At 35.4% G+C, this 11,621-nt stretch overlaps 2 protein-coding genes and 1 pseudogene across 2 annotated transcripts; all 3 read right to left on the minus strand.

Annotated features, from left to right (window-relative positions):
• Positions 1-2,238: 2,238 nt before the first annotated feature.
• LOC132285445 (miraculin-like) lies at positions 2,239-3,083 on the minus strand (annotated as a pseudogene).
• Positions 3,084-5,391: 2,308 nt separating this feature from the next.
• On the minus strand, positions 5,392-6,185 carry LOC132285451 (kunitz trypsin inhibitor 5-like). The gene has a single exon (XM_059787649.1). It carries the CDS (start codon positions 6,146-6,148, stop codon positions 5,534-5,536), a length of 615 nt encoding a protein of 204 aa, XP_059643632.1. The 5' UTR covers positions 6,149-6,185; the 3' UTR covers positions 5,392-5,533.
• Positions 6,186-9,326: 3,141 nt separating this feature from the next.
• LOC132285460 (kunitz trypsin inhibitor 5-like) lies at positions 9,327-10,129 on the minus strand. The gene has a single exon (XM_059787657.1). The coding sequence runs from the start codon at positions 10,101-10,103 to the stop codon at positions 9,486-9,488; it is 618 nt and encodes a 205-aa protein (XP_059643640.1). The 5' UTR covers positions 10,104-10,129; the 3' UTR covers positions 9,327-9,485.
• Between the last annotated feature and the right edge of the window lie 1,492 nt (positions 10,130-11,621).

An 11,621-nucleotide genomic window follows, 5' to 3' on the forward strand; every position in this document is an offset into this window, starting at 1 on the left:
CAACTATGGGACTATCGGTGGTGGCTGTCCACGACTGTTTCGCTTAGGGCGAACTGATCGATGAGAAAATGTCGAAAAAATGTGAGAAGTAAGGAACCAAGGTCACGTATATGGAGGTTCAAAGATTGAAACAAATTGGAACTGTGGTTGTCAATACTGATCCTCCTAATGTTTGACAGGTATAATGTCTTATATATTTTACATCTTTGAATTGAATTATTACAGTGGGTGCGCTATAATGTCTTATTACAGCGGGTGCTTTGCAAAGCCCACGACCTTTAACCGTACGAATAATTATTGGGTGTGCATCGATCCTTACTTGAGACACATTAGTAGACCACATCTCTTCATTCCACTTCCTTTCGCTACAATCTCAATCTCTCTACAACTCCATTCTGTAATGGAGATTTCTCTTTATGCTAATGTCTCTACGATGACAACCTTCCATCGACCTGTCCAAAATCGAAAATTCTCTGGCACTATTCAAACGCCACCTCTTTATTCCGAACTTTAAAGTAAGCTTTCTTTCTTTTCCACCCAAATTTCCTTCCACGAAGACCTTCGCTCCACCTAGCTTCGTCTGCTTGGCTTCTTAAAGTCAAACTGAGCCGACCGCTCTCTATAAGTCTGTGACGTGCACTGACCCTCCTACCTTTGCCAACTTTGGCAACGGATTTGAGTTGATCGGCTGCGCCATCTCTGGTAATGGCGACATGGTTATGGTGACTGTGAATGCAATTGTTAAAGGCAGAAAGGTTTTCGTCACCAATATGGTTAGTGTAGGAGTGAAAGACATGCACAATCTTAAAGTACCTTTAAGTTACTTAGCCGCCTTTGCGACGTTGGCTGTGATGTAGTTACTTAACGTCAAATCCATTAGTCTGTTTATTACAATAGAAAAAGGTGTGCCTATACATCTAGTGGAAGCAAGCTTGTTGGATCGAGCTAGCTTCCATTACAGAGCTCTTGTTGAATCCTTGGTTAAATACCGGACAGTGCTTGATTAAACACCAGTGTGGTAAGCCGTTCATGGAGCTCTTTGTTTTGGGTCGTTGTTGCTGTTTTTCTATCTTTTTTATTCTATCTTTATTGTAGACCCATCTCGTAGAATCTCTTATCCTCCCCCACAATCCTTTTTTCTGCTTCGAAAATACATACTCCTTTCTAATTAGGGCTTGAAAATGGGCATTTTCGTGCTCCAGAGGCTCTCTGTTTTATTCTTCATTATAACAAGAACGTGTTCGATTATACCTCTGATGGCTCCCACAAATGGAGGTGATTATGGTGGCGATGTTCAAACGTTTTCTAATCCTCCTTCACCAATACCACCACCACCTCTTTTGCATTTGAATTCGTCTTCGCTGTTTAAACCCAGCATAGCTGTAATCGTCGGAGTTCTAACTTCCATGTTCTCAGTCATGTTTTTGTTACTTCTCTACGCGAAGCATTGCAAGAGGGTAAATGGGTACGTCAATGATGGCCCCAATTCTAGAGCCCCACTACCTCTGCTGCCAGGAAGAATTTCCCTAAAATACCCATTTCATTTGATGCAGAAAGAATCCAAAAAACATGGTTCAATTAGGATTGTAGCAGTTTCTTCAATCTTGGTTTAAAATTCAGATGCTGATTTGTCCGCCGCCGTCCACCTCATTTGGCAGCTTCTTCTCCGCCTTGGGAGCCATTTTAGAGAGAGAAAGAGTGCCCGGAAAATTAAAGGAATTGGAGGAAGGTGAAATTTCAGAACCGTGAGGGTGGCAATATAGTCATTTCACAGTTTGCTTACCCATATTAGTAATATATAATTTTGATAGTTAAATAAAATCAAGGGTATATTAGTAAACTTATTCTTTTTGTACTTTAGGAAGGGGGTGTGAGAGCAATATTGACTTAGGTTTAATATGAGGATAATAAATTGAAACCTCAGGGGTCTCAGATTATTTAACCTTATTTATTAAAATTGAAGACATATTTATCTTTTTATTTGCATCACATCGCATTCAAGATACATATCTCAAATTCTAATCCAGAGCGGTGTTGCATTGCTATTACACGAAGTATAACATAGAATTTGCTTTAGATGACATTTTGTTGAAGAATTTTGTGGTTTTCAACAATTAAAATTTAGAAAGAAAAAATCTCTTAAGAAATCGAACCAACATGAACCAAACCTATTTATTTTAATATAGTAGTAATTTATATTTTTTTTTTGGATTTTCCAAAAAGAAATAAAAATACATAAGATTCAATTAATATTGCTTCATTGACATTATAAAATCCAAATACAATGATATAAGTTTCATTGCCTGTAAGAATATTAAACATTACTATCGTGATTCATTACTGCCTTTATTCTCCTAGTTATAATACAAAGAAATATATTTGTTTGAGCAGCAGCAACTGCATGTTATGAGCATAAAAGGTTTAGGCCTTGTTAAAAACCACTTTGAGTGGTTGTTCGCTCAAAGCCAAACGTCTTGTTCCATCATTGTCAACAAAAATGCCAAGGTCTCCACAAAGAACTTTGCAACCTTCATTGACACCACAAACATGTGGACAAAACATCATCCTGTAGTCATCATCATATTTCTCAATCCTGAACCAGTTGCTCAATGTTGCACGACCCGGGTTTCCTTCAACACCGCCGGTTCGCCGGTTGTCACGAATCGTCCCTCCAACACATCAGAAGGAGCGAGCTTCCACACGGTTGATTGGACACAGGTTGTTGCAGCTGAGAACTTGACGTTTTGATCAGTTAGCAGACGAATTACGCCCTCATTCGGGTTCACCGACGAGAACATCAAAGGGAGACCATTGCTACCGTTGCATTGTTCTTGGACAACATCAAGTGGGCAGTTACTGCCATTACTATTGCGGCCTAGGGTGAGTCCACCTCCGCTGCCACTGACGGCCGGCAATATGTAATAGTTGACGCCTGTCTGTAGCTTCTCACCTGAGCTGTCAAGCACCGCGTCTTGTGCAGCACCAACCAATGGATTTGTAGAGAAAGCAAAAAGAAGGAAAGAAAGCAATAACATTGTTGTCTTCATGACTGTAGCTAGCTAGTATAAATATTTGTGTTCGATTTGTATGCATGAATGTTTTAACGAGAGCTTGTATTTATAGAGCTACACATGCACGCGGGTTTGAATTGAACGAGGCTAATGATGTTGGAGATGTGGGCAGCCCTAAACCAAATGGTTGACACCGTTTGACAAAGACCCATTCTGGATACTGGATAGGGCTTGGAATTGGATACTCATATCAAGAACAATTTGTCCATCTTCAGAATGCGCGTCAGCCCAACCCGATGCATTTTTTTGAGAATTTATGACATGAAGGGATAAAATACAAAAACATTAATTTGGAGTATAGTTAACCTTTATATCTAGAAAAGAATAAATGGTAAAGTAAACCTTGTATTTTAGAATAAAAGTCAAACTTACTTACCCAAGAAAAAGCAAAGTCAAAAGCTCTCATCTCTTCCACAATCACTTCCCTTAATTTACGCATGGAAGGGTACACATGAATTGAACATGAACTGCTAACATATTGAAGAATAAGGTCAGATGGCCGCCGGCGTCACCTTTACCAAAAAAAAATAAAAATAAAAATGTTCAGATAGCTGCCACTATTTTTGACCCATATATTATTCGTTAAAATTTTTGAACAGATCTGATTCATGGATAATTGGACAAACCATGCATGCCAACAAACAAAACTAAGACAAAGCAGAACATAAAGGGTGGCCGGGCATGTCATAATCTTAGCATGTGTGAGTCAGGTGCTTGACATGTTTCATTAAAGTTGAAATTGATGAGCTCTTTTTGTAATTTTCAACATTACAACCCCATTTCCAGTTTATGGAGTATTTTAGTTTTTTATTCCCAGAAGAGATGATTCTTACTCCCATAATCATTGTATTTAAATACAGAAAAGTGATAATTTGATTTTATTTTTTCTTTATTTTTTTATTGAAGTGTTTTGAGAAACAAAATTTAAAGTAACGAAATTAAGAGATCAGAGAATAATTCTTTAATAGGAGTATGTTTCAAGAATATCGATTATACTTTTAATAGAAATATACTTCTTGAGTTTCATTTTATGATTATAGTTTTTTGTTTTTAATTTTTAATTTTTTTATTTATTTTGTGATGGAACCATTTATCTTTTTGGTTGGATTTTGTTCATTGGAAAAAGTAGGCAAAGTCACTAATTGGCGAATCTGTATGAGAAAAACAACAAAATATTTTACACTTTATCTATTAATCATTTTTTTTTTTTTTTACGTGCACCGTATAGGCAAAAATCACATTGGACTCTGTAAGAACTAAGCTTCTCACAACAAAAATCTCTGACATAAAGGATGCTCGAAGAACTGCTGCTAAATGGGATTTGCCTGAGGCGATTTTTCGTCCTCCACCCGAACCACCTAACCATACAGCACGATGACAATGAAGTTGGAGGCAGAGAGCTCCATGCTTACCGTCATTGTTTCAATGTTTTGTTGGGTTTTTGGGCCCTTGTTTGGTCTTTTTGGGCCTCTGCTATGTTGGGTCTATTTGTTAACTTTTGGCTAACATTCATTCTGGGCCTGTGTACTTTCTCCACTTATATATTGAAGTTTAACTTCCAAAAAATAAAAATAAAAATAAAAAAAAACACGCCAGTATTGAAGAGGAATCTGCATGACATATGAGAGTTTGGTTCTATAGTCATTAACATGCATTTGTGTAAAGAATTGTGGAGTGCTAGAGAGTGGTGAAGGATTCAATAACATTAGAAAGTTTGTAAGAATTTATACATTAGACCAAGAATGTTCTGAAAGTGTAGAATGTTACTATATAAAGTTGTAGATATATTAGGTGGATACAGTATCTTTTAAAGAAGAGATGTCTATAAATTGCTGAGATCCCATTTGCAACCTCTATCCATGAGAATTAATGGATATGGTTAAGAAGAGCTTAGTGAGTGATAAGTGTATTATATTATGAAAAAAATAAATTGATCTAGGGTTGCAGGTGTAAAAAACTAATGGTCCATGCCTATCTTGTAATAGTCCTGGTAACCTTTGTTGTATTTATATATTTTTCTTTTATTTATACAAGCTTACCCATTCAACTAAAAATAATAATTTTCTCGAAATCGTTACATTTGTATATGAAAAATGTAAAATTACTTGAAGTATAACTTAAATTTGTTTTGTATAATATTTAGTTGAAAATTTATTAAATTTTTTTATATATAAAAAAAAAATTCCAAGAAAGGAACCATGAACCAAACCTAGTTAATTTTAATATACTACGGAGTAGTAAAGAAAGGTTTACCAAAAGAAAGAAAATAAATAAATCTTGATACGGCTTCATTAACACTGTAAATGCAAATACAATGGTATAAGTTATAAGAATATTAAATATTACTGACTTTATTGCAATAAATATAATCTGAAAGCACAAGCTTTCTTAATACATAGTTATAATACAAAGATATATCTCTGTTTTAATAATTAAAAGTAACTGTTATGAGCAGAAAGTGTTTAGGCCTTCTTAAAGATCACTTTGAGGGGTTGTTCGTTCACAGCCAAACGTCTTGTTCCATTGTCAACAAAAATGCCAAGGTCACCACAAAGAACTCTGCAACCCTCGTTGACACCGCACACAGAAGGACAAAAGACAAGCTTGTAGTCTTCATCATACTTCTCAATCCTGAACCAGTTGCTCAATGTTGCACGACCCGGGTTTCCTTCAACACCACCGGTTGACACGAAAGATCGTCCTACCGACTCGTCAGAAGCGAGCTGCCACACGGTTGATTGGACACAGATTGTGCCAGCTGAGAACTTGATGTTCTGATCAGTTATGAGGTTAACCACCTTCTCATTCGGGTTCACCGAAGTAAATGTCAAAGGGAGACCATTGCTATCGTTGTTTTGTTCTTGGACAACATCAAGTGGGCAGTTGCTGCCATTCCTATTGGGGCCTAGGGTGAGTCCACCTCCGCTGCCACTGACAGCCGGCAATACGTAATAGTCGACGCCTGTCTGGAGCGGCTCACCGGAGCTGTCAAGCACGGCCTCTTGTGCAGCAGCAAGCAATGGATTTGTTGAGAAAGCAAAAAGAAGGAAAGAAAGCAATAACATTGTTGTCTTCATGATTGTTGCAATAAGTGTTTGTGTTTGATTTGTAATTTTGTATGCATGAATGTTGAACGTTAGCTTGTATTTATAGAGATACACATTCACACGTGGTTTTGAATAGTATGAACTTATGAAGCTAAATGACGTTGGGGTGACTGCCCTAAATCATAGGGTTCACACTGTTTGGCAGAGTACCATTCTGAATAGGCTTGGAATCGGATAACCATGTCAAGAATAGTACATGTCTGGCCTAACCGACGTGTTGGCATAAGGAAGGTGGTGATAGCCTTATCATTTGACAATTATTTATTTATTTATTTATTTATTTATTTATTTATTTATTTTTTTGAGACTCAACATGAATATGAAAGACCGATCTAAGTTTTTGACTAAATTTTGTAGAGAAAGAGTGCTTTGCTACTCAAATCTATGTCCCAAACTTCTTCAGCCCGACTTTTTTGTCATTACAATGTGTAATGGAACAGTTTAAATTAATGTGGTTAACCTTCATATCTTTTGGATCAGCTTAAACTAAAATTAGCCTATCCAAACCCGATAAGTTAGGACATGCTATGTTTAGTGTCTGAAGCATGCCTTTAATTTCACAGGGTTTGGGGAAATTTTTTGTGAAGATATAGATAAAGTAAACCTTGTGATGCAGAATAAAAGTCAAAAAAACATATTTGCCCAAAAAAGCTAGCAAAGTTAAAAACTCTCATCATTTCTACTATATCTTCCCCTTACGCATTGGAGAGTACATTTGAATTAAACAATAAGTTCAGATGACGTGCCCTTTACGCATTGGAGCGTATATTGTTCACATATGTTATTCATAGCCTTTGGATCAGGTCAGATTCATGGATAAGCCATGCATGCGATCAAGCAAAACTAAACCAGAACATAAACGGATACATACGTCATAATAATATATATATATATATTTTTTTGGCAAAAAAATGTCATAATTATATTTCCTCCATCCTATATTAAATGTCTGTGTTTATAAATTAGAGTTTTTAAAGGAACAAGCAATTAATGCATTATTTTCTTTTAAAATTATCAACTTGTCCTTTGTAGTTTAGATATGTATAGTTACCAAATTTAAAATTTTTAAAAAATATAAAAGATAATGATTTAACGATAAAATTTATTTGCTTTGACTTTTCAGAGTGGAGAATTAATTTGAAATATTTAAAAATAAAATAATAAATTATTAATATGAAACAGAAATAATAACATATACGTGATACTATGTTGGGATTGGGTGAGATGCTTGTCATCTCAGGCTAAGCCCAACTATATCCAAGTCATGTTGGGTAAAGCCAAGCCGGCCAAGTTATGGGTTTGGCTTTAGTTTGGTGATCAACAGCCTAATATTTGTTATTTTTTTTTATTTTATGTTTGAGTGGAACCAATTTGATTGAATAATATATTTTGATTGGTCGACGTGCATATCAACAATGTAATATGCGGATTCCTCCAAATTCAATGTAATATGCACTAGATCCTATCAGAATTGCAATTAAGTATGCTTGGGCGATAATAGTACTTATGTTGCAACCCTTTAAAAAAAAATTATAAAAAAATTCCTTTGGGGACGTTCGCAAAAATGACACGCACAAATCAAAAAAATGTTTCATATTTTTTTAACATAATTTCATTAATAAATTTTAGATAAGCAACATGCCAACATATACCATGAAAAAAAAAAAAAAAAAAAAAATTACATAAGCACCCAACTTGCATCTCATTTAACTTGAAAAAATATATATATATGTCAAGTGCCGACTCACCCAGTATCTTTTTCCTACCTAACATCGTCATTCTGCGAGGAGAAAAAAAAAAAAAAAAAAAAAATTGGTCATTATGTTCCCATCCACTGTCACCTTCCACTTAAAGATTTATTAATATATTTATAAATGTTTCTTCTGAACTTTGTATACTTCAATCAGTGCTTCATATTTCACCACGTCATTATTTAGTCAAAGTCTACATTAAAAATTGTGTTACAATTGAATTTGTAATTACTAATTATAAACTTTGACCAAATAATGACATGTCTAAAATTAAACTACATGAAATTTGCGGAGTTCAGGAGAGATATCAGGTTGAAGATGATCCAAATCAATTTAGTCTCTGTGTGTGAGTATTTGTGTACCTATATTTGATAGTGCTGAGGAAGAGCACGATGGGGCTGGTAACAGGTGGGTGCCAATGTTTTTTTTTTTTGATGGTAAAGCAAACACAAACACACACTTTTTTGCTCACGCCGAGGTTCGAACCCCTCCTCTCTTCCAGGTCATACCATTGAGCCAAAGACCCTTTGGTGGTGGGTGCCAATGTTGAACCGTGAATACTTTCATTAGTAAAATGATAAATCTGACTGCTTTTTTTTTTTTCTTGTTGGTTTGTCATGCGAGTGGATAATAATGTTACGATAATATTACCATTTTTAATGATATAACTGTATTACAACTCATCAAACTAAGTTGATTATTTAAAACAATAATAAGTGCAATACTCACCTTTTTCTTTTTCTTTTTTAATAGTTAAATATTTTCTAAATGAGATGTTATATTTAAGGATCTTCAACGGAGAATCTTCTCCATTAGGGCAAAGCTTCAATCGAGCTCTCATGAATTGAATTAAAACTAGACAAATCCTATTGTGCTAGGACAACCCTGTGAGTGACTCTAGGGCTTCACAATCTGTCCCAAATGACTGACTGCCTTGCAAATTCATTCCAAGTCTAGATAGATGATGATAGTTGGATACAGATGAGAGCTTAATAAGTGATTAGCCCGATCAAGCAACGGTTGATGAACCGAGTTTTTTTTTAATAATAGTTGTATATATAGCTGTATATATATATAGCCCCATTGGGTTTGTATTTTTCTCTGGATTTTGTGTTCATTAACCAATGCCTCGTATGTAAATTCTTTTGTCTATACATTTACTTCATTAACTTCCAAAAATTTTTTTGTTAAATTGTATATGGAAGATGAAAGCTGCTTAAGTAATTACTTGCTGTATAACTTAGAATTTATTTTGTCTGACAACTTGTTGAAGAATTTTGTGGTTGTCAACAATTTTGAAAAAAAAAAAAAGAAAAAAAAAAAAAGAGAGAGAATCGCTAAGAAATCAAAACCAAACTCAATATAGTAGCATTATGGATCTTCCAAAAGAAAGAAAATAAATAAAATCTAAATACTGCTTTATTAACATTACAAATTCAAATACAATAATATACGTTACATTGGGTGTAAAAATATTAAATGTTACTTATTACATAGTTTAAATACAAAGATATAGCTTTATTTTAGCAGTAACAACTGTTTTGAGCAGACAAGGTTTAGGCCCTCTTAAACACCACTTTGAGTGGTTGTTCACTCAAAGCCAAGCGTCTTATTCCATTGTCAACAAAAATGCCAATGTCTCCGCAAAGAACACTGCAAAAATCATCGACACCACACACCCCTGGACAAAACACAAGCTTGTAGTCATCATCATACTTCTCAATCCTGAACCAGTTGCTCAATGTTTCACGACCCGGGTTTCCTTCAACACCCCCGGTTGTCACGAAACTTCGTCTCACGGACTCATCAAAATCAGCGAGCTTCCACACGGTTGATTGGACACAGGTTGTGGCAGCTGAGAACTTGATGTTCTGATCAGTTATCAGATTAACCACCTCCTCATTCGGGTTCACCGATGTAAATGTCAAAGGGAGACCATTGCTTCCGTAGCTTTGTTCTTGGACAACATCAAGTGGGCAGTTGCTGCCATTCCTATTGGGGCCTAGGGTGAGTCCACCTCCACTGCCACTGACAGCCGGCAACACGTAATAGTCGACGCCTGTCTGGACCCGCTCACCGGAGCTGTCAAGCACGGCGTCTTGTGCAGCAGCAAGCAATGGATTTGTTGAGAGAGCAAAAAGAAGGAAAGAAAGCAATAGCATTGTTGTCTTCATTGTTGTGGTAGTATTTGTGTTTGATGTGTATTAATGAATATTAACAAGAACTAGCTTTTATTTATAGAGATACACATGCACGTGGGTTTGAATATTATGAGGCGAACTGAAGTTGGAGATTAGGTGACATATGACATTATTTCAGACACGGTAAATACTTTGAAATTCTAGATGAATATGAGAGACAAGCTAAGCTTTTGACTTTATATTGTACAAAAGGAGTGTTTTGAGGCTCAAATCTATGTTTCAAACTTATCAGCCTAAGCTATTATCTATTACCCATTACAGTGTGTAATGACACCTATTAAATCAAGTTTAAATGTAGTTAACATTTTGGATCAGTCAAACTAACCTATCCAAACCACACAAGTTAATTTCAAATTTCAATATATAGGGGAAAAAAAAGTAAAGATAAAGATAAACTCTGTTTAAAGAATCAAAGTCAAAAACTTTTTTTCCTTTTAAAATTCAAAAAAAAAAAAAAAAAAAAAAAAAAAAAAAAAAAAAAGGTTCCAAAATTCCGATCATTTACACAATCACTTTCCTTTCCGTATAGAAGAGTACATTTGAATTGGATATGTGCTGTTAGGTTAGATGGCGGGCCCTTTACCCAAAGACAGAAGTCAGATGGCATGTCTCTTTTTTTGACACATGTTATACACGTACCTCTTTGATCATAACAGCTTAGATTATGCAGAAACAATCGACCAAAACTAAGACAAAAGGGTACTACGTATGATATTGGGTTGGGTTGGGTTGGGATTGGGTGAGGGAGTAGCTTATTAGAAATGCAAGACAGGGCTAGGGTGTATGTGCGACGTTCAGATCATGATGGGATTAATTTGGGTTCTTTCTTTTTCTCTTGATTCTATTCCGATCGAAATGTATGGGGGCTCTTGGGTCAGTACATGACATGTCTGCCCAGGCCAACTATATCCATGTCATGTTGACAACGTTCAGCTTAGGCCCAATCTAATTTAGGTTTATAAAGGGTTGGGGTTACCCAAGCCGGCCCAAGTTAGGGATTTGGCTTTAGTTACGTAAACAGCCTATTATTAATGTCCATGACACCTTAAGATATTTACATATGTATATACATGTGTAGGTAGTGAGACACAAACCACAATACATACACAAGATTAATATGGTAACTGGTGCTGAGGAAGAGTGTGATGGGGGTGGTAACAGGTGCCAATGTTGCCATGCATCGCGATGGGACACGGATGACCATTTTTCATTCTACCTTTTGTTTTTTGGCAAAAGATCCTTGAAACCTAGTGTATCAAAATAACATCTAAGATCATGTACCATCGAATTATGCTATTTAACCTAGATTCATCAATCAGACTAATCACTCAAAATAATCTTTGTTACGGAGTGATGATACAGTGCTCATTATAAATAAAATATAATATGAAATAATCGCATATTAGTTGGAAGTGATGGTGATGTTATATATATATATATATATATATATATATATATATATATATATATATATATATATTTAGTAGATAA

This window comes from Cornus florida, unplaced genomic scaffold, assembly GCF_030987335.1.
Source record: "Cornus florida cultivar Cherokee Brave unplaced genomic scaffold, ASM3098733v1 CherokeeBrave_3.0.0_Hap2_Chr02, whole genome shotgun sequence".
Lineage (NCBI taxonomy): Eukaryota > Viridiplantae > Streptophyta > Magnoliopsida > Cornales > Cornaceae > Cornus > Cornus florida.

Excerpts from the sequence above, each read along its gene's own strand:
- LOC132285451 (XM_059787649.1), bottom strand. The coding sequence starts at position 6,148 with ATGAAGACAACAATGTTATTGCTTTCTTTCCTTCTTTTTGCTTTCTCA.
- LOC132285460 (XM_059787657.1), bottom strand. The coding sequence starts at position 10,103 with ATGAAGACAACAATGCTATTGCTTTCTTTCCTTCTTTTTGCTCTCTCA.